A 21,163-nucleotide genomic window follows, 5' to 3' on the forward strand; every position below is an offset into this window, starting at 1 on the left:
TAGAACCATCACTATCAGACTTCATGCTGTGGGACTAGAACCATCACTTTCAGACTTCATGCTGTGGGACTAGAACCATCACTTTCAGACTTCATGCTGTGGGACTAGAACCATCACTATCAGACTTCATGCTGTGGGACTAGAACCATCACTTTCAGACTTCAGGCTGTGGGACTAGAACCATCACTATCAGACTTCATGCTGTGGGACTAGAACCATCACTTTCAGACTTCATGCTGTGGGACTAGAACCATCACTTTCAGACTTCATGCTGTGGGACTAGAACCATCACTTTCAGACTTCATGCTGTGGGACTAGAACCATCACTTTCAGACTTTATGCTGTGGGACTAGAACCATCACTTTCAGACTTCATGCTGTGGGACTAGAACCATCACTTTCAGACTTCATGCTGTGGGACTAGAACCATCACTTTCAGACTTCATGCTGTGGGACTAGAACCATCACTTTCAGACTTCATGCTGTGGGACTAGAACCATCACTTTCAGACTTCATGCTGTGGGACTAGAACCATCACTTTCAGACTTCATGCTGTGGGACTAGAACCATCACTTTCAGACTTCATGCTGTGGGACTAGAACCATCAGTTTCAGACTTCATGCTTTGGGACTAGAACTATAACTTTCAGTCTTTATGCTGTGGGACTAGAACCATCACTTTCAGACTTCATGCTGTGGGACTAGAACCATCACTTTCAGACTTCATGCTGTGGGACTAGAACCATCACTTTCAGACTTCATGCTGTGGGACTAGAACCATCACTTTCAGACTTCATGCTGTGGGACTAGAACCATCACTTTCAGACTTCATGCTGTGGGACTAGAACCATCACTTTCAGACTTGATGCTGTGGGACTAGAACCATCACTTTCAGACGTCATGCTGTGGGACTAGAACCATCACTATCAGACTTCATGCTGTGGGACTAGAACCATCACTTTCAGACTTGATGCTGTGGGACTAGAACCATCACTTTCAGACTTCATGCTGTGGGACTAGAACCATCACTATCAGACTTCATGCTGTGGGACTAGAACCATCACTTTCAGACTTCATGCTGTGGGACTAGAACCATCACTTTCAGACTTCATGCTGTGGGACTAGAACCATCACTTTCAGACTTCATGCTGTGGGACTAGAACCATCACTTTCAGACTTCATGCTGTGGGACTAGAACCATCACTATCAGACTTCATGCTGTGGGACTAGAACCATCACTTTCAGACTTCATGCTGTGGGACTACAACCAATCACTTTCAGACTTCATGCTGTGGGACTAGAACCATCACTATCAGACTTCATGCTGTGGGACTAGAACCAATCACTTTCAGACTTCATGCTGTGGGACTAGAACCATCACTTTCAGACTTCATGCTGTGGGACTAGAACCATCACTTTCAGACTTTATGCTGTGGGACTAGAACCATCACTTTCAGACTTCATGCTGTGGGACTAGAACCAATCACTTTCAGACTTCATGCTGTGGGACTATAACCATCACTATCAGACTTCATGCTGTGGGACTAGAACCATCACTTTCAGACTTCATGCTGTGGGACTAGAACCAATCACTTTCAGACTTCATGCTGTGGGACTAGAACCATCACTTTCAGACTTCATGCTGGGGGACTAGAACCATCACTTTCAGACTTCATGCTGTGGGACTAGAACCATCACTTTCAGACTTCATGCTGTGGGACTAGAACCATCACTATCAGATACTTTTTGAAGAAGTAGGTTTCTTTCTCTCTAACTCGCCCCCCCCCCTCCCTCCCTCTCTCCCTCTCTCTCTTACTCTCTACTTTATTCCAATGTTTTATCTCTCCCTCCCCTGTCTCCTTCACTCGTGTTTTTCCATCTGTTCTCTGTCTAACCCCATTCACTCTCTCTCTCTCTCTCTCTTTTTTCCTCTCTACTTTATTCCATTGTTGCATCTCTCCCTCCCCTGACTCCTTCACTCTTGTTTTTCCATCTGTTATCTCTCTAACCCCATTCAGTCTCTTTCTCTTGAGTGGCGCAACGGGCTAGAGGCGTCACTACAGACCATGGTTCGATCCTGGGCTGTATCACAAACTGCAGTGATTGGGAGTCCCGTAGGGCAAGGCACAATGGTACCAGCGTTGTTGGGGTTAGGGGAGGGTCTAGTTAAATAAAGGTTAAATAAAAAAAAATCTATATATTTTCAATATCTCTCTCTCGTTAACCCCATTCATTCTCTATCTAGCTCCATCTCCATTCAACTCTTACAGAATCTCTCCATCTGAGGCATAACTTTGTATCTTAAAGGGTCAATCTGCGATTGCTACATACATTTTGGGACTTATCTTTTCATGATACAGTGGGGAGAACAAGTATTTTATACACTGCCGATTTTGCAGGTTTTCCTACTTACAAAGCATGTAGAGGTCTGTAATATTTATCATAGGTACACTGAGAGACGGAATCTAAAACAAAAATCCAGAAAATCACATTGTATGATTTTTAAGTAATGAATTTGCACGAGAATTTTCAATCCCAATGATAATAACTAACAATTATTAAAGCTTTGACTAATTCCCGAGGTTTGTAAGACCTTGGGTTTAATAATAATTTAATAATAATTAGGCCAAGACTCAGCTTATGCAAAAGGTTCATTGTAGTTTATTCATGAGAGCTCTAAAAATCATATAATGCGCATAGCCTTTTATATAACTCCTACAAGCACCTACAAGTCTACAAGCGCATCTGTTCCTCCCTGGGTGGAGGAACTTTATCTCCTGTCTTTGGTCTCACAGTACCAAAACATGTCTGTTGTCAAGTTCCTCTTTATCACACACAAACACAATGTTCCCACTGACTCACAATATTCTAGAATTATGTCTAAACACATTGTCTAAGCTTCTGTAACTATTAGGGTGAAATACTTTAGTCATTACTCTTAATGTCATTCAGATTCTCTTATTATTACTCTAAACATATACATTCCCTTATCAATAACTTAAAAATGCCTCATGACCTTAGTTCAACTGTCTAATTCCAAAACTCAAGAAATAAGCTTGTTTTGTTCATTTGTTTGTAAACAATGCAATTGTAAACTATATATGTTTTAATCTTATGGATTGTCAGTCCTTGGATCATAGCTATGTCTTTGAATCTGAGAGTGGTTACATTTCTCCAACCCCATCCCTCAGCTGTTTACCGAAACAGTGAACTGCAGATTTCCCCTTTAACTCTCTGCCTCCTCTCCCTCTCTCTTCTCCTGGCAGGCGCATTCATGGTTCTCTATGTCATGCTGTTGTTGGTGGTGGGGGTTCCCCTGTTCTTCATGGAGCTGGCTGCGGGCCAGTGTATCCGTCAGGGCAGCATCGGTGTGTGGAAGCACATCTCCCCTAAGCTGGCCGGTATCGGCTACTCCAGCTGCATGGTGAGAACAACAGGTTGGCCGGTATCGGCTACTCCAGCTGCATGGTGAGAACAACAGGTTGGCCGGTATCGGCTACTCCAGCTGCATGGTGAGCACAACAGGTTGGATGGTATCGGCTACTCCAGCTAGATGGTGAGAACAACAGGTTGGCCGGTATCGGCTACTCCAGCTGCATGGTGAGCACAACAGGTTGGCCGGTATCGGCTACTCCAGCTGCATGGTGAGAACAACAGGTTGGCCGGTATCGGCTACTCCAGCTGCATGGTGAGCACAACAGGATGGCCGGTATCGGCTACTCCAGCTGCATGGTGAGCACAACAGGTTGGCTGGTATCGGCTACTCCAGCTGCATGGTGATCACAACAGGGGTTGGTCCCAAATGGCACCCTATTTCATACTGTATGTACAGATGCCGTACCTTAATTTGAACCTGCTTCTCACAGCAGGAAAATAATCCTGCTGCAACAGGAAATGTCAATTATTATGTGGATTATAATTAATGGACATTTATGTAGGGAAAATCAGGTCTGAAATGTTAAAGTGGAAATTACAAACGTTAGAAGCCTTTTTAAAATTTGAATTCACAAAAATGAGCATTTCCTGCAAAAATGAGCGTTTCCTTTTCCTGTGCAGGAAAATGATCTGCAACAACAGAGTGATTAAATTAAGATGATAGATCTGTAGTGCACTACTTTTGACCAGAGAGGCAGAGCCCCAATAGGTCCTGGTCAAAAGTAGTGCTGCACTTTATAGGTAAATAGAGTGCCATTTGGGATGCACATTTTGTCAACTAACTAACAATACACATTCCCACCACACACAGGGACTAGTTTCTCAACTAACTAACAATACACATTCCCACCACACACAGGGACTAGTTTCTCAGCTAACTAACAATACACATTCCCACCACACACAGGGACTAGTTTCTCAACTAACTAACAATACACATTCCCACCACACACAGGGACTAGTTTCTCAACTAACTAACAATACACATTCCCACCACACACAGGGACTAGTTTCTCAACTAACTAACAATACACATTCCCACCACACACAGGGACTAGTTTCTCAACTAACTAACAATACACATTCCCACCACACACAGGGACTAGTTTCTCAACTAACTAACAATACACATTCCCACCACACACAGGGACTAGTTTCTCAACTAACTAACAATACACATTCCCACCACACACAGGGACTAGTTTCTCAACTAACTAACAATACACATTCCCACCACACACAGAGACTGCTTTCATCTGATTACCATTCTGGTGTTTGGTTGGCACTGCTTTCATCTGATTACCATTCTGGTGTTTGGTTGGCACTGCTTTCATCTGATTACCATTCTGGTGTTTGGTTGGGACTGCTTTCATCTGGTTACCATTCTGGTGTTTGGTTGGTTACCATTCTGGTGTTTGGTTGGGACTGCTTTCATCTGGTTACCATTCTGGTGTTTAGTTGGTTACCATTCTGGTGTTTGGTTGGGACTGCTTTCATCTGGTTACCATTCTGGTGTTTGGTTGGTTACCATTCTGGTGTTTGGTTGGTTACCATTTTGGTGTTTGGTTGGTTACCATTTTGGTGTTTGGTTGGTTACCATTTTGGTGTTTGGTTGGTTACCATTTTGGTGTTTGGTTGGTTACCATTTTGGTGTTTGGTTGGTTACCATTTTGGTGTTTGGTTGGTTACCATTCTGGTGTTTGGTTGGTTACCATTCTGGTGTTTGGTTGGTTACCATTTTGGTGTTTGGTTGGTTACCATTCTGGTGTTTGGTTGGTTACCATTCTGGTGTTTGGTTGGTTACCATTCTGGTGTTTGGTTGGTTACCATTCTGGTGTTTGGTTGGTTACCATTCTGGTGTTTGGTTGGTTACCATTTTGGTGTTTGGTTGCGGTACAAGAAAATGTTATTTATTTCTTCTGCTTGTCATGAGAAACATTTGGACGATGGCTGAAGGAACATTTTGACTTCGTCATTATTCAACATACAAGGAACCTCGTAGAAAGAGGAGGAAGGGAAGCGCTACTAAGGTACACAATAGTACATTTTGGGAGATAGAAGGTGCTCTTTGGTAAAAGGGGTGAATTAGTCATCAAAAAGAAAGGAGGACCAAGGCACTCTTCATATAATTGATGAAAAAGGCCTTTATTGGTATGGCATGTTCAATAGAAACAAGGTTTTAAAAATCTGACGCGTTTCGGGCTGCATGGCCTTCGTCAGGGAGTACAAAGAAATAATACAATGTCCTCTTTGAACAGATTTTCCAATTAGCCCTAATTGGAAGAGGGAGTGGTTACACAATTGATTGGACACACCTAGTAAGCAATACTATACACATTCAAAAGTGAAATACTGTAGCTATGTTATCATAAAAATACAACTCCAAGCTAGAAGCATCATAACACTTAGAAAGGTAGTTCTAACCTTAAATATGACTGGGAGAAGTGTCAAGAATAAGAAAGCCATATATTATGGTACACTAGAACGCAGCAAAACATGAACTACAACCGTCTAAACATAGCTGAGGGCAATTGAGCAAAATACAAGGAACCTCCTTCCATGCCCCTTGATTTGTCACAATGTTGCTAGACTGTTCCTACAATGTTTTCAAAAGGAACGTTCTCAGGAATTAGAAACACTGGAACATAGGCTGTTCCCTGGCCTGACAGAAATGTTTTGGGAGCCAAGCATTGTCACCAGGGTGACGGTTAAGGCCTAATGTTGAGGCTATAGATCTGTGGTGAAGGCAAAAAAATAGACCAGGACCCGACACAATAAACCTGTTGACTAGATTTCCAGGTAAGTTAAAAACAGCTCCATGCATGCAGAATGCATATTTGAATATGCATAAATATCCATAATATCAGTCAACAGTGTGATTATGGCTCCTAGTGTTGTTAACAGGTCCTGCACCAATGACTGTGGACGTGTTTGGAACCTAACCTTAAGCCCTGAGGCAAAGAAGAACAGCAGAACAGCTTGCAGAAGTAGACTGGTGTAGTCTATCAGTCAGAATCAGTCAACTTTGTTTAACCATGCAGGAGGTCATAGAAACAGCATAGTTATAGTGAGAGATCACTCCATAATTAACTTTTTAGTCACCTCATGTCTGGTAAACAGAGATACAAAACAAACTGACTCGTACACCTGTGTGGCTCGAGAAGCCTAGAGGTTTGTGTCTGTGTGTGTGTGTGTCTGTCTGTCTGTCTGTCTGGGGTTAGGGGAACGATCTCTTTCTAATGTGTGAGAAGTAGTTGCACACTCCTCTCTCCCCTGTGTTAGTATGACTTATGCACTGACACCCTATTGGTTAACACTGACAGCCTAGGGCCTCCTGAGTGGGGCAGTGCTCTCTCCCGCTGTGCCACTAGAGATTCTGGGTAAGAGTCCAGGCTCTGTCACAGCCGGCCGCGACCGGGATACCCATGGGGTGGCGCACAATTGGCCCAGCGTCACCCTATTGCTTAACACTGACACCCTATTCATACTCATTCTGTCAGTGCTGATGTCAGGGAGCTGCTATAACAATATTTAAAGGGATAGTGTGATACTTTAGGAATTACTTACCCAGAGTCAGAGAACTTTGTGATTTGATGTCCCTGCATACAGTTTGAAGGAAGTTTAATTTAGTTTTGCGAGCCATTGTTAACTAGCGTTAGCGCTGCTAACTGCTACTACTTGCAGTTTTATTATATGTATAGTCACTTCACCCTTCACCCTTCACCTACATATACAAATTACCTCGACTAACCTGTACCCCTGCACACTGACTCGGTACCGGTACCCCCTGTATATAGCCCCCACACTTCACCTACATATACAAATTACCTCGACTAACCTGTACCCCTGCACACTGACTCGGTACCGGTACCCCCTGTATATAGCCCCCACACTTCACCTACATATACAAATTACCTCGACTAACCTGTACCCCTGCACACTGACTCGGTACCGGTACCCCCTGTATATAGCCCCCACACTGACTCGGTACCGGTACCCCCTGTATATAGCCCCCACACTGACTCGGTACCGGTACCCCCTGTATATAGCCCCCACACTGACTCGGTACCGGTACCCCCTGTATATAGCCCCCACACTGACTCGGTACCGGTACCCCCTGTATATAGCCCCCACACTGACTCGGTACCGGTACCCCCTGTATATAGCCCCCACACTGACTCGGTACCGGTACCCCCTGTATATAGCCCCCACACTGACTCGGTACCGGTACCCCCTGTATATAGCCCCCACACTGACTCGGTACCGGTACCCCCTGTATATAGCCCCCACACTGACTCGGTACCGGTACCCCCTGTATATAGCCCCCACACTGACTCGGTACCGGTACCCCCTGTATATAGCCCCCACACTGACTCGGTACCGGTACCCCCTTTATATAGCCTCCACACTGACTCGGTACCGGTACCCCCTGTATATAGCCCCCACACTGACTCGGTACCGGTACCCCCTGTATATAGCCCCCACACTGACTCGGTACCGGTACCCCCTGTATATAGCCCCCACACTGACTCGGTACCGGTACCCCCTGTATATAGCCCCCACACTGACTCGGTACCGGTACCCCCTGTATATAGCCCACACACTGACTCGGTACCGGTACCCCCTGTATATAGCCTCCACACTGACTCGGTACCGGTACACCCTGTATATAGCCCCCACACTGACTCGGTACCGGTACCCCCTGTATATAGCCTCCACACTGACTCGGTACCGGTACACCCTGTATATAGCCCCCACACTGACTCGGTACCGGTACACCCTGTATATAGCCTCCACACTGACTCGGTACCGGTACACCCTGTATATAGCCCCCACACTGACTCGGTACCGGTACACCCTGTATATAGCCTCATTATTGTTATTTTATTGTGTTACTTTTATTATTTTTTACATGAGTTTATTTGGTAAATATTTTCTGAACTCGTCTTGAACTGCGCTGTTGGTTAAGGGCTTGTCAGTAAGCATTTCACGGTACTTGTTGTATTTGACGCATGTGACAAATAAAGTTTGATTTGATTTGCAATGACTGGAAGTCTACAGGTGCAGCTAGCATGTTAAATACTGCATTAACCCTGTCTTCCTTCCTCAGGTGCAGCTAGCATGTTAAATACTGCATTAACCCTGTATTCCTTCCTCAGGTGCAGCTAGCATGTTAAATACTGCATTAACCCTGTCTTCCTTCCTCAGGTGCAGCTAGCATGTTAAATACTGCATTAACCCTGTCTTCCTTCCTCAGGTGCAGCTAGCATGTTAAATACTGCATTAACCCTGTCTTCCTTCCTCAGGTGCAGCTAGCATGTTAAATACTGCATTAACCCTGTCTTCCTTCCTCAGGTGTGTTTCTTTGTGGCTCTCTACTACAATGTCATCATCGCATGGAGTCTCTTCTACATGGGCAACTCCTTCCAGTATCCTCTACCCTGGGAGCAATGTCCCATCAACATGACCACCAATAACACTGGTATTCACTAGCTGTGTGTGTGCATGTAGTATAGTATTTTGTCCCCACAAGGTTAGTTGTACAAGTGTGTGTGTGTGTGTGTGTGTGTGTGTGTGTGTGGTTCATATCATGCTTCTCCTTATTTGTGTTTAGATGTGTAATGGACACGTTGTATTCTACAAAAGCAGGGTTTGTGTATGTAAACTATAAATCTCTCTCCCTCTCTCTCACTCACTCTCTCTCACTCCCCCTCTCTATCTCTCACTTCCTCTCCCTCCTTCTCTCTCTATCCCTCGCTCTCTCTGTCTGTCAGTAAAGGAATGCTTAGGTAGCTCCCCAACCTCATACTTCTGGTTCCGGAAGGCTCTAGACATCACAGACTCCATCGATGAGTCTGGTGAGTTTAACCCCATCATGACGGGCTGTCTGCTGGCTGCCTGGGCCATCGTCTGTCTAGCCATGATCAAAGGCATCAAGTCCTCTGCCAAGGTAAGGACGCTCTCAGTTCATCTTTTTCACAACATATAGCATGTTACAAACAGTATAACGGGTCACCACCTGCCTTGACCCTCAGTAGTGTCGCCCCCGGCAACCACTAACCATGATTATGGTAGGCTAGTAGTTAACACGCTAGCTGTGAAGGAAAGTGACTGAATTCTGTTTTTGGCAAATGTTACTTTTAAATTGTTTAATGTTAATGTTAATGTCCTCCTTCGTTGACCTTGTCTTGTTAAATGTTTTTTTTTCATGTATAGTTTTTAAAAGAGAATGTAGAATGTCTTTTGATAAATATTGATTTAATCCAATATCTTATGGTACTTAGTCTGTGTCCATGAACCCAGCCCTATATCTACCTATAGGTAAAGTTAAAGATACATTCTGAAATTGGAAAAACAACAAAGCGGCAACCCCACCACCTGTCCTGGTATACAGCTGAGGAGTGGGGCTGGAGAAATACAACCTCTCCCAGATCCATAGACATATTTTACAATCTCCATTAAAATAAGTGATGGTTCCTAATTGTAATTCTCTTCTCCTTAGGTGATGTATTTCTCCTCAGTCTTCCCCTATGCTGTGCTGTTCATCTTCCTCGTCAGAGGCTTGATGCTGGATGGAGCCAAGGAGGGAATCGCCTACATGTTCTACCCTAAAGTAAGTACAATAATAACAATAATAATAATATATTTCATTGATTTTGCGCTTTTAATTACAAGTAGAATCTCAAAGATGTACAAAGATGCTTAAAAACAAGAATAATAATTTTAAAAAAAAGAATTTCTATTCACTTCCTGAATTGACAGAATATAAATAGAATAGAATTTAGTCTTATGCTCTCTCTCTCTCTCTCTCTCTCTCTCTCTCTCTCTCTTTCTCTTTCTCTCTCTTTTGTCTCTTTCTCTCTCTCTTTCTCTCTCTCTCTCTCTTTTGTCTCTCTCTCTCTTTTGTCTCTCTCTCTCTTTTGTCTCGCTCTCTCTTTTGTCTCTCTCTCTCGTCTCTCTCTCTCTCTCTCTCTCTCTTTTCTCTCTCTCTCTCTCTGTCTCTCTCTGTCTCTCTGTCTCAGATAGAAATTTGGGCTGAGGTGCAGGTGTGGCGGCAGGCAGCCACACAGGTGTTCTTTGCCCTGGGCCTGGGCTACGGCTCTGTGATTGCCTACTCTTCCTACAACCCCATCCACAACAACTGTCACCGTGACGCGCTCATGGTCTCTTGCATCAACTTCATGACCTCAGTGCTCGCATCACTGGTGGTGTTCGTAGTGCTGGGCTTCAGGGCCAAGAACATTGTCCTGAACTGCATCACCCAGTAAGTATGGAGTCAAGGGGGGGATTGTGAGTGAGTGAGTGAGTGAGTGAGTGAGTGAGTGAGTGAGTGAGAAATGTCATTTTGTTACTTCGGATGAACTATCCCTTTATAAAGCATGTCAATATTATGGAAACATATCCAAGACATGTCTATATGTACACTCTTAGAAAGAAAGGTGCTATCTAGAACCTTAAAGGGTTCTTCAACTGTCCACATAGGAGAACCATTTGAAGAACTATTTTTGGTTGCAGGTAGAACCCTTCTGGTTCCAGTTTCTACATGGAACCAAAAAGGGTTCTCCCTGGGACCAAAAAAAGGGTTCTACCTGGAACCAAAATGGTTCTCCTATGGGTCCATCTGACTAACCTTTTCGGAACCTTTTTTTCTAAGAGTGTAAGCATACCTTCAAATAAAGTATTAGCGATGTACCTGAAGGGAATTGCGATATTGAGAGCTTGGAATTATCATGTTCTATCTGCAATTTTGCCCAAATTGAGTTCTGGACATTTTCTTGTTCTGTTCAATGTTCTCTACCTATATAGTACTCTAAATACCCCCCAATTCATGTTGTTAAGTGAATAAGGATATGAGATAGAAATTGCTCACACCATTCAAAACAATAAGGTTTGGTAACTTTAAAGCCAATTATCTCAGAATCAACTTTTTACAGAAGGAACCTTATAATTCTAAGCTCCGACTACATCACCTCCCACCCTTCAGAAATCTGGGCCTGTTAAACGACATGGCCACACATGGAAGCAACCATCACTGGTGGCCGTGGTTCAACATGTCTGATCCTGCCTCCGTCACCATACCTGACTACAGAGAGTGGTACCATCACTACGGCTCCCAGGTGGGGACAAACATCACCGACTGTGACCTGGATGAGGAGATGAGCAAGGTGAGGGTTAGATTAGGTTTTAGGGGGCTTGTGGTTCAAATCCTATTTTCAGAAATAATGGAGAAAGGAGTCGTAGGCAGAAAGTTATTTATAAGGAGCTGTCTTTACCTGGCTCTAACTGTTTCCCTACCTTGTATTCCCTCTCTTTCTTCACCCCTTACAACCTCCTGTTAACACCTTGCCCCCCCTCACTCATTCTCTCCCTCCCTCACTCATTCTCTCCCTCCCTCCCGTGTTCTCTCCTTCCCTCGTTCCCCCGTTCTCTCCCTCCCATGTTCTCTCCCTCCCTCGTTCTCTGCCTCCCTCCCGTGTTCTCTCCCTCCCTCGTTCTCTGCCTCCCTCCCGTGTTCTCTCCCTCCCTCGTTCTCTCCTTCGTTCCCTCCCTCGTTCCCACTGTTCTCTCCCTCCCTCCCATGTTCTCTCCCCCCTCCCTTCTGCCCTCCCTCGTTCTCTCCCTCCCTCCCGTGTTCTCTCCCTCCCTCGTTCTCTCCTTCGTTCCCTACCTCGTTCCCCCCGTTCTCTCCCTCCCTCCCATGTTCTCTCCCCCCTCCCTTCCTCCCTCCCTCGTTCTCTCCCTTTCTCTATTACATTTTTAACCCCCCTTTCTAACCCCTCTCTAACCCATTTCTAACCCATATCTAACCCCTCTCTAACCCATATCCTACCCCATATCTAACCCCTCTCTAACCCATATCCTACCCCTCTCTAACCCATCGCTAACTCATATCTAACCCCTCTCTAACCCATGTCTAACAAATTCTCTAACCCATATCTAACCCCTCTCTAACCCATATCCTACCCCTCTCTAACCCATCGCTAACTCATATCTAACCCCTCTCTAACCCATGTCTAACAAATTCTCTAACCCATATCCTACCCCTCTCTAACCCATCGCTAACTCATATCTAACCCCTCTCTAAACCATGTCTAACAAATTCTCTAAGCCTTATCTAACCCCTCTCTAACCCATATCTAACCACTCTCTAACCCATATCTAACCACTCTCTAACCCCTATGTCACTCAAACCCTCTTAATTTCAATACATTGTTGAGAAAGGCAGGTTGCAAATATCAACAAACTCCACATAGAATACAAGTTACAAATATCAACAAACTCCACATAGAATACAAGTTACAAATATCATCATATTCCACATAGAATACAAGTTACAAATATCAACAAACTCCACATAGAATACAAGTTACAAATATCAACATACTCCACATAGAATACAAGTTACAAATATCAACAAACTCCACATAGAATACAAGTTACAAATATCATCATATTCCACATAGAATACAAGTTACAAATATCAACATACTCCACATAGAATACAAGTTACAAATATCAACATACTCCACATAGAATACAAGTTACAAATATCAACATACTCCACATAGAATACAAGTTACAAATATCAACATACTCCACATAGAATACAAGTTACAAATATCATCATATTCCACATAGAATACAAGTTACAAATATCAACATACTCCACATAGAATACAAGTTACAAATATCAACATACTCCACATAGAATACAAGTTACAAATATCATCATATTCCACATAGAATACAAGTTACAAATATCAACATACTCCACATAGAATACAAGTTACAAATATCAACATACTCCACATAGAATACAAGTTACAAATATCATCATATTCCACATAGAATACAAGTTACAAATATCAACATACTCCACATAGAATACAAGTTACAAATATCATCATATTCCACATAGAATACAAGTTACAAATATCAACATACTCCACATAGAATACAAGTTACAAATATCATCATATTCCACATAGAATACAAGTTACAAATATCAACATACTCCACATAGAATACAAGTTACAAATATCATCATATTCCACATAGAATACAAGTTACAAATATCAACATATTCCACGTAGAATACAAGTTACAAATATCAACATATTCCACATAGAATACAAGTTACAAATATCATCATACTCCACATAAATGAAAGTGTTTGTCCCTCTTGTCCCTCTCTCTCTAACCCCCAGGGTGTGGAAGGGACGGGCCTGGCGTTCATTGCCTTCACAGAGGCCATGGCCCAGTTCCCTGCCAGCCCCTTCTGGTCCACGCTCTTCTTCCTCATGCTGCTCAACCTGGGCATGAGCACCATGTTCGGCACCATGCAGGGGATCCTCACCCCCCTCATGGACAACTTCAGCCTGCTGGGACGCCACCGGACCATGCTCACAGGTAATACAGACATGTTCACACACACCAATGACCCAATACACAAATGCACCCACGTACACACACGTGCGCACACACACTCAACTAAATGTTTCAAAGACAGACAAAGAGCACAACTACAAACTAAAACACCAAAAAATATAACAAGTTTTAGTTTGTAGTTGTGCTCTTTGTCTGTCTTTGAAACATTTAGTCTGTGTGTCACTAAATATCTGTGTTCTTTGTCATTATGGTTCAGTGTGTCACTAAATAGCTGTGTTCTTTGTCATTATGTTTCAGTGTGTCACTAAATATCTGTGTTCTTTGTCATTATGGTTCAGTGTGTCACTAAATAGCTGTGTTCTTTGTCATTATGGTTCAGTGTGTCACTAAATCGCTGTGTTCTTTGTCATTATGGTTCAGTGTGTCACTAAATAGCTGTGTTCTTTGTCATTATGGTTCAGTGTGTCACTAAATATCTGTGTTCTTTGTCATTATGATTCAGTGTGTCACTAAATAGCTGTGTTCTTTGTCATTATTGTTCAGTGTGTCACTAAATAGCTGTGTTCTTTGTCATTATGATTCAGTGTGTCACTAAATAGCTGTGTTCTTTGTCATTATGATTCAGTGTGTCACTAAATAGCTGTGTTCTTTGTCATTATGATTCAGTGTGTCACTAAATAGCTGTGTTCTTTGTCATTATGATTCAGTGTGTCACTAAATAGCTGTGTTCTTTGTCATTATGGTTCAGTGTGCAGCTGTGCCCTGGGCTTTGTGATCGGACTTTTGTTTACCCAGCGCTCAGGGAACTACTTTGTGACAATGTTCGATGACTACTCTGCCACCCTACCCCTGATCATCGTGGTGGTCTTTGAGACATTCGCTGTGGCCTGGGTGTACGGAGCTGACCGGTAAGATGTCCAAACAGGTTTACCAATACCAATGTAATAGTATAATACCAGTGTAATAGTATAATACCAGTGTAATAGTATAATACCAGTGTAATAGTATAATACCAGTGTAATAGTATAATACCAGTGTAATAGTATAATACCAATGTAATAGTATAATACCAATGTAATAGTATAATACCAATGTAATAGCATAATACCAATGTAATAGTATAATACCAGTATAATACCAGTGTAATAGTATAATACCAGTGTAATAGTATAATACCAGTGTAATAGTATAATACCAGTATAATACCAGTGTAATAGTATAATACCAGTGTAATAGTATAATACCAATGTAATAGTATAATACCAATGTAATAGTATAATACCAATGTAATAGTATAATACCAGTGTAATAGTATAATACCAATGTAATAGCATAATACCAATGTAATAGTATAATACCAGTATAATACCAGTGTAATAGTATAATACCAATGTAATAGTATAGTACCAATGTAATAGTATAATACCAGTGTAATAGTATAATACCAATGTAATAGTATAATACCAGTGTAATAGTATAATACCAGTGTAATACCAATGTAATACTATAATACCAGTGTAATAGTATAATACCAGTGTAATAGTATAATACCAGTGTAATACCAATGTGATAGTATAATACCAGTGTAATACCAATGTGATAGTATAATACCAATGTAATAGTATAATAGCAATGTAATAGTATAATACCAATGTAATAGTATAATACCAGTATAATACCAATGTAATAGTATAATACCAGTGTAATAGTATAATACCAGTATAATACCAATGTAATAGTATAATACCAGTGTAATAGTATAATACTAGTATAATACCAATGTAATAGTATAATACCAATGTAATAGTATAATACCAGTGTAATAGTATAATACCAGTATAATACCAATGTAATACTATAATACCAGTATAATACCAATGTAATAGTATAATACCAGTGTAATAGTATAATACCAGTGTAATAGTATAATACCAGTGTAATAGTATAATACCAGTGTAATAGTATAATACCAGTGTAATAGTATAATACCAGTGTAAATGTATAATACCAGTGTAATAGTATAATACCAGTGATGTACAGTATAATACCAGTGTAATAGTATAATACCAGTGATGTACAGTATAATACCAGTGTAATAGTATAATACCAGTGATGTACAGTATAATACCAGTGTAATAGTATAATACCAGTGATGTACAGTATAATACCAATGTAATAGTATAATACCAGTGTAATAGTATAATACCAGTGTAATAGTATAATACCAGTGTAATAGTATAATACCAGTGATGTACAGTATAATACCAGTGTAATAGTATAATACCAGTGATGTACAGTATAATACCAGTGTAATAGTATAATACCAGTGATGTACAGTATAATACCAGTGTAATAGTATAATACCAGTGTAAATGTATAATACCAGTGTAATAGTATAATACCAGTGATGTACAGTATAATACCAGTGTAATAGTATAATACCAGTGATGTACAGTACTCCTTTCTTACGGTACGATCCTGCCTACTTTCTGGATCATGTCCAATACGTCACATTGTGATGTCCCTCCGTAATACGGTACGATCCTGTGTCCCTCCGTAATACGGTACGATCCTGTGTCCCTCCGTAATACGGTACGATCCTGTGTCCCTCCGTAATACGGTACGATCCTGTGTCCCTCCGTAATACGGTACGATCCTGTGTCCCTCCGTTATACGGTACGATCCTGTGTCCCTCCGTAATACGGTACGATCCTGTGTCCCTCCGTAATACGGTACGATCCTGTGTCCCTCCGTAATACGGTACGATCCTGTGTCCCTCCGTAATACGGTACGATCCTGTCTACTTTCTGGATCATGTCCAATACGGTTTTTGAATTGGGCTTCAAGAATATAAAATCAAATTCATCAGGTTGAGAACACCTTTATTTAACCAGGTAGGCTAGTTGAGAACACCTTTATTTAACCAGGTAGGCTAGTTGAGAACACCTTTATTTAACCAGGTAGGCAGGTTGAGAACACCTTTATTTAACCAGGTAGGCAAGTTGAGAACAAGTTCTCATTTACAACTGCGACCTGGCCAAGATAAAGCAAAGCAGTTCGACACATACAACAACACAGAGTTACACATGGAGTAAAACAAACATACAGTCAATAATACAGTATAAACAAGTCTATATACGATGTGAGCAAATGAGGTGAGATAAGGGAGGTAAAGGCAAAAAAGGCCTTGGTGGCAAAGTAAATACAATATAGCAAGTAAAACACTGGAATGGTAGATTTGCAGTGGAAGAATGTGCAAAGTAGAAATAATGGGGTGCAAAGGAGCAAAATAAATAAATAAAATAAATAAATACAGTAGGGAAAGAGGTAGTTGTTTGGGCTAAATTATAGGTGGGCTATGTACAGGTGCAGTAATCTGTCATATGGGGGAGCACGTTCGATCTAATGAGTGAACATATAGTTAATCTTAAAAATTCTTACGAGAGTTTGTTAACAACATGTATTTCGTTTTGCCCATATTAAGCACAAGTTTTAAATCAGCAAGGTATTCCAGAATAGCTATAAAATCTTACTGTAGTTTTAACACAGACAGATTAACGGTTGGGGCATTAGCATACATAATTAAAAAGAAGAAACATTTTTTTACCTTTATTTAACTAGGCAAGTCAGTTAAGAACAAATTCTTATCATCCGCATATAGATGAAGTTGAATTTTTTTTTACAGATTGACCAATGGTGTTTATATAAATAGTGAAGAGAATATGTCCCAAAATAACCCCTGTGGTACACCTTTATGTACTTCAAGACATTCAGACTTAACCCCATCAATTTTGATGGCCTGAGTTCTGTCACTAAGATAATCATGAAACCATGAACGGGCATCAGAGTTCAGCCTTAATCAAGGACAACTTACATAGTGATCAGATTTAGCCTTTCTGATTTGTCTTAGACAATGATTCCTCAGTTGCTTAAAAACTTACCAGTCCAGGCCTAATCATGTGTCCCTGGCCTTGACCCAAACATCAACTGTTTTATGAATGACTTCTGCATCCTCCGGAGTGTACCAGGCATTCGATTGACTTTTAACCCTTCATTTTCTGAAGGGAACATGATTATCCGCAATAGTATTGAAGACATCTGCAAAATGTCTCAAAGCTAAATCAGGTTCAGAGATATCTGAAGTACAACCAAGCCTCTGATAGGCTGAGTGGAATTGTTGCCATATTGTGGACAGCTATCTAATCCTCTAACATCTCCACAAGAGTCTAGCGGGCTAGAGGCTATATGGGGTTGGTTTGAGATTCAGCATCTGTGATGACGACACATCTAGCATCTCCTCTCCTCCCTAGCTTCTTGGATGACATTGAGATCATGCTGAAATGGCGCCCCCCGGTGCTGTATAAGTACCTGTGGAAGTACGTGTGTCTGTTTGCTATGGTGGGCCTGCTGGCGGCAAGTCTACTGCGAATGGTCTTCAAACGACCGACCTACACAGCCTGGAACCACACCACGGTGAGATACCCCTACAATGGCCCTGGTCCCTGTTCCTGGCTGGCTAGATGGAGGGTTTCCTTTCCTTCCTTCCTTTTGACCTTCCTAACTTCCTTGAAGTACATTTTTCCTCTCAATTGCTTGATTACAATCATGTTCTTTTTTCACTCTCTTCTGATCCCTCCCTCCCTCTTTATTTATTTTCTCTCTTTCTTTTCTCTCTCTTTCGCTCTCATCCCCCTATACAAGGTGCTATCTAGAACCTAAAAGGGTTATTTGACTGTCCCATTTTGAGAACCCTTTGAAAAACCCTTTTTGGTTCCAGGTAGAACCCTTTTGGTTCCAGGTAGAACCCTTTTGGTTCCAGGTAGAACCCTTTTGAGTGCCGCACATTGTAGGAGCTCAGATGCAATAATTGAATAACCTAAAAACCAACGTTTCGACAGACAAGCTGTGTTCATCAGGGTGTAATGACAAACACTGCAGGGTGCCTAGTTTATATAGTGTCAAAGGACACACACAGGTGTCTGTAATCATAGCTGGGTGTGGCCTGATATCATTGGTTAATTCTCAGATATAAAAATAACATACCAAAAACATGAATGGATAGCATACGATCATAGAAGCAATCTGGCTACATAAGCCTACAAACATTTATAACAGCAAAATCACAATAATCACAAGAATGGCTTCAGATCACAGTCTACGTTGAGACCGAAGGGAGCAAGGGTCTTTTTAACAATAAATTGTCGAGACCACCCCCTCTCCTAGGGTTCGATGCCGATATAACGTAAGGACGGAATCGAGTGGTTTGCTTCCAAAAAGTGGGCCGCAACTGGGTAAGTCGAGTTTTTGTACCTAATGGTGCTACGATGCTCTGAGATACACACTTTTAATTTGCGTTTTGTTTTACCCACATAATTTTTACCACAAGGACAAGTTATAAGACAAATAACTGCCTTAGTGGAGCATGTGATAACACCTTTGATTGGGATCTGTTTCCCTGTTTGTGGGTGTTTGAAGGATCGACATTTATAAGTGCCATTACATTGAGCACAGCCGTTACACTTGTAGTTTCCATCCAGTAGGGGCACAAATAGATGTTCTGCAGGGATATCTTGGTGTGGGTAAATCAGAGTTTACCAATTAATCTCTGAGATTTCTGCCCCGCGAGAATACGATCAAGGGAAGGTCCGAAAACACATTACCGAGACGATCATCGGATCTTAGGATGTGCCAATGTTTGTGAACGATTCCGTTAATTTGTTCAGAACACTTTGAATAGTGGGTAGTTAGAAGGCAAGAATGCTTCTTTTTCTGAGACTGACCTTGAAAAAGATCATGTCACCCTGCAGTGTGTATTATTATACCCTGATGAAGACAGCTTGTCTGTCGAAATGTTGGTTATTTGGTTATTCATTATTATAAATTGTTCAAGTGTTCTACTCCGCTGGCCAGCACCTCGCCAAAATAGGTGTGCGTTTATTTTGCCTCTAGAAGAACCCTTTTGAGTTCCATGTAGAACCCTTAACACAGAGGGTGATACATGGAACCTTAAAGAGTTCTACCTGGAACCAAAAAGGGTTCTACCTGGAACCAGAAAGGGTTCTCCTATGGGGACTGCCGAAGAACCCTTTTGGAACCCTTAGAATGTATGTCTTCCTCTCCAGGCATCGGAGACAACTCTGGAGTACCCAGGCTGGGCCCTGGCCATGTTGGCCATGCTGATCCTGGCTGCCACCCTGCCTGTCCCTGTTGGCTACTTCCACTCCTGGCTGAAGAACCGTGGCATGGGCCCCGAGGGGGAGCTCGCGGGCCAGGAGATAGACAGAGAGAGGTACACCAAGTGCAACTCCAGCGACGCCCTGGACTCAAACTCCCAGCATACCCCTTCGGTGGAGGATAATGGCCGACCCAGGGCTAGCTTCCTACCACTGGGCCTTGACCACTACAGACTCCTCCCACAACAGGAAGACGTGGAGGAGGAGGAAGAGGATACGATGTGAGAGAGGGGTTTGAGAATCAAGGGACGAAGAGAGGAGAGTGGCAGTCGGAAAGAGAGCCCCACTTTAGAGAGAGAGCGTCTCTTGACTGAAATAGTGGAAAGGACTCCACTTATATCCCCAGACTTTTAATTGATAGTGAATCTTAATAATGTATTACAATGTATATGACCGTTCATCCATATTACCAAAGAAACCTAACATTAGCATAATGTAATAACCTGTATCCTTAGTGCCAACGCACACCTATCAGTGACCTATCATAAGTCACCTATCATAAGTCACCTATCATAAGTCACCTATCATAAGTCACGTATCATAAGTCACCTATCATAAGTCACGTATCATAATTGACCTATCATAAGTCACCTATCATAAGTAACATCATAATTGAACTATCAGAAGGGACCTATTATAAGTGACCTGGGGTGGCAGGTAGCCAAGTGGTTAGAGTGTTGGGCCGGGAACTGAAAGGTTGCTGGATCGAATCCCTGAGCTGACAAGGTACAAATCTGTTGTTTTGCCCCTGAACAAGGCAGTTAACCCACCTTTCCCTGGTAGGCTGTCATTGTAAATAAGAATTTGTTCTTAACTGACTTGCCTAGTTAAATTGACTATTTACAAAACCTATCATAAGTGACTTATTATAGGTGACCTATCATTATACTGATAAGTACTGTAAGAAGTGCCTTATTATAGGTGACCTATCATTATACTGATAAGTACTGTAAGAAGTGCCTTATTATAGGTGACCTATCATTATACTGATAAGTACTGTAAGAAGTGGCTTATTATAGGTGACCTATCATTATACTGATAAGTACTGTAGGAAGTGCCTTATTATAGGTGACTTATTATAGGTGACCTATCATTGTACTGATAAGTA

The 21,163-nt window shown here is 41.9% G+C and overlaps 1 protein-coding gene across 1 annotated transcript in view; it reads left to right on the forward strand.

Annotated features, from left to right (window-relative positions):
* Positions 1 to 20,584, forward strand: part of LOC139421611 (sodium-dependent neutral amino acid transporter B(0)AT2-like) — a 30,355-nt gene extending 9,771 nt beyond the window's left edge. The window contains exons 3-12 of the mRNA XM_071172669.1: positions 3,265 to 3,422; positions 8,789 to 8,915; positions 9,208 to 9,383; positions 9,936 to 10,046; positions 10,456 to 10,697; positions 11,418 to 11,598; positions 13,642 to 13,843; positions 14,571 to 14,730; positions 18,133 to 18,295; positions 19,945 to 20,584. Coding sequence (XP_071028770.1) covers positions 3,265 to 3,422; positions 8,789 to 8,915; positions 9,208 to 9,383; positions 9,936 to 10,046; positions 10,456 to 10,697; positions 11,418 to 11,598; positions 13,642 to 13,843; positions 14,571 to 14,730; positions 18,133 to 18,295; positions 19,945 to 20,280 — 1,856 coding nt within the window. The 3' untranslated portion in view covers positions 20,281 to 20,584. The remainder of the gene's footprint in view (positions 1 to 3,264; positions 3,423 to 8,788; positions 8,916 to 9,207; positions 9,384 to 9,935; positions 10,047 to 10,455; positions 10,698 to 11,417; positions 11,599 to 13,641; positions 13,844 to 14,570; positions 14,731 to 18,132; positions 18,296 to 19,944) is intronic.
* The last annotated feature ends 579 nt before the right edge of the window (positions 20,585 to 21,163 follow it).

Source organism: Oncorhynchus clarkii, chromosome 12 (assembly GCF_045791955.1).
Source record: "Oncorhynchus clarkii lewisi isolate Uvic-CL-2024 chromosome 12, UVic_Ocla_1.0, whole genome shotgun sequence".
NCBI classification, from domain to species: Eukaryota; Metazoa; Chordata; class Actinopteri; order Salmoniformes; family Salmonidae; genus Oncorhynchus; species Oncorhynchus clarkii.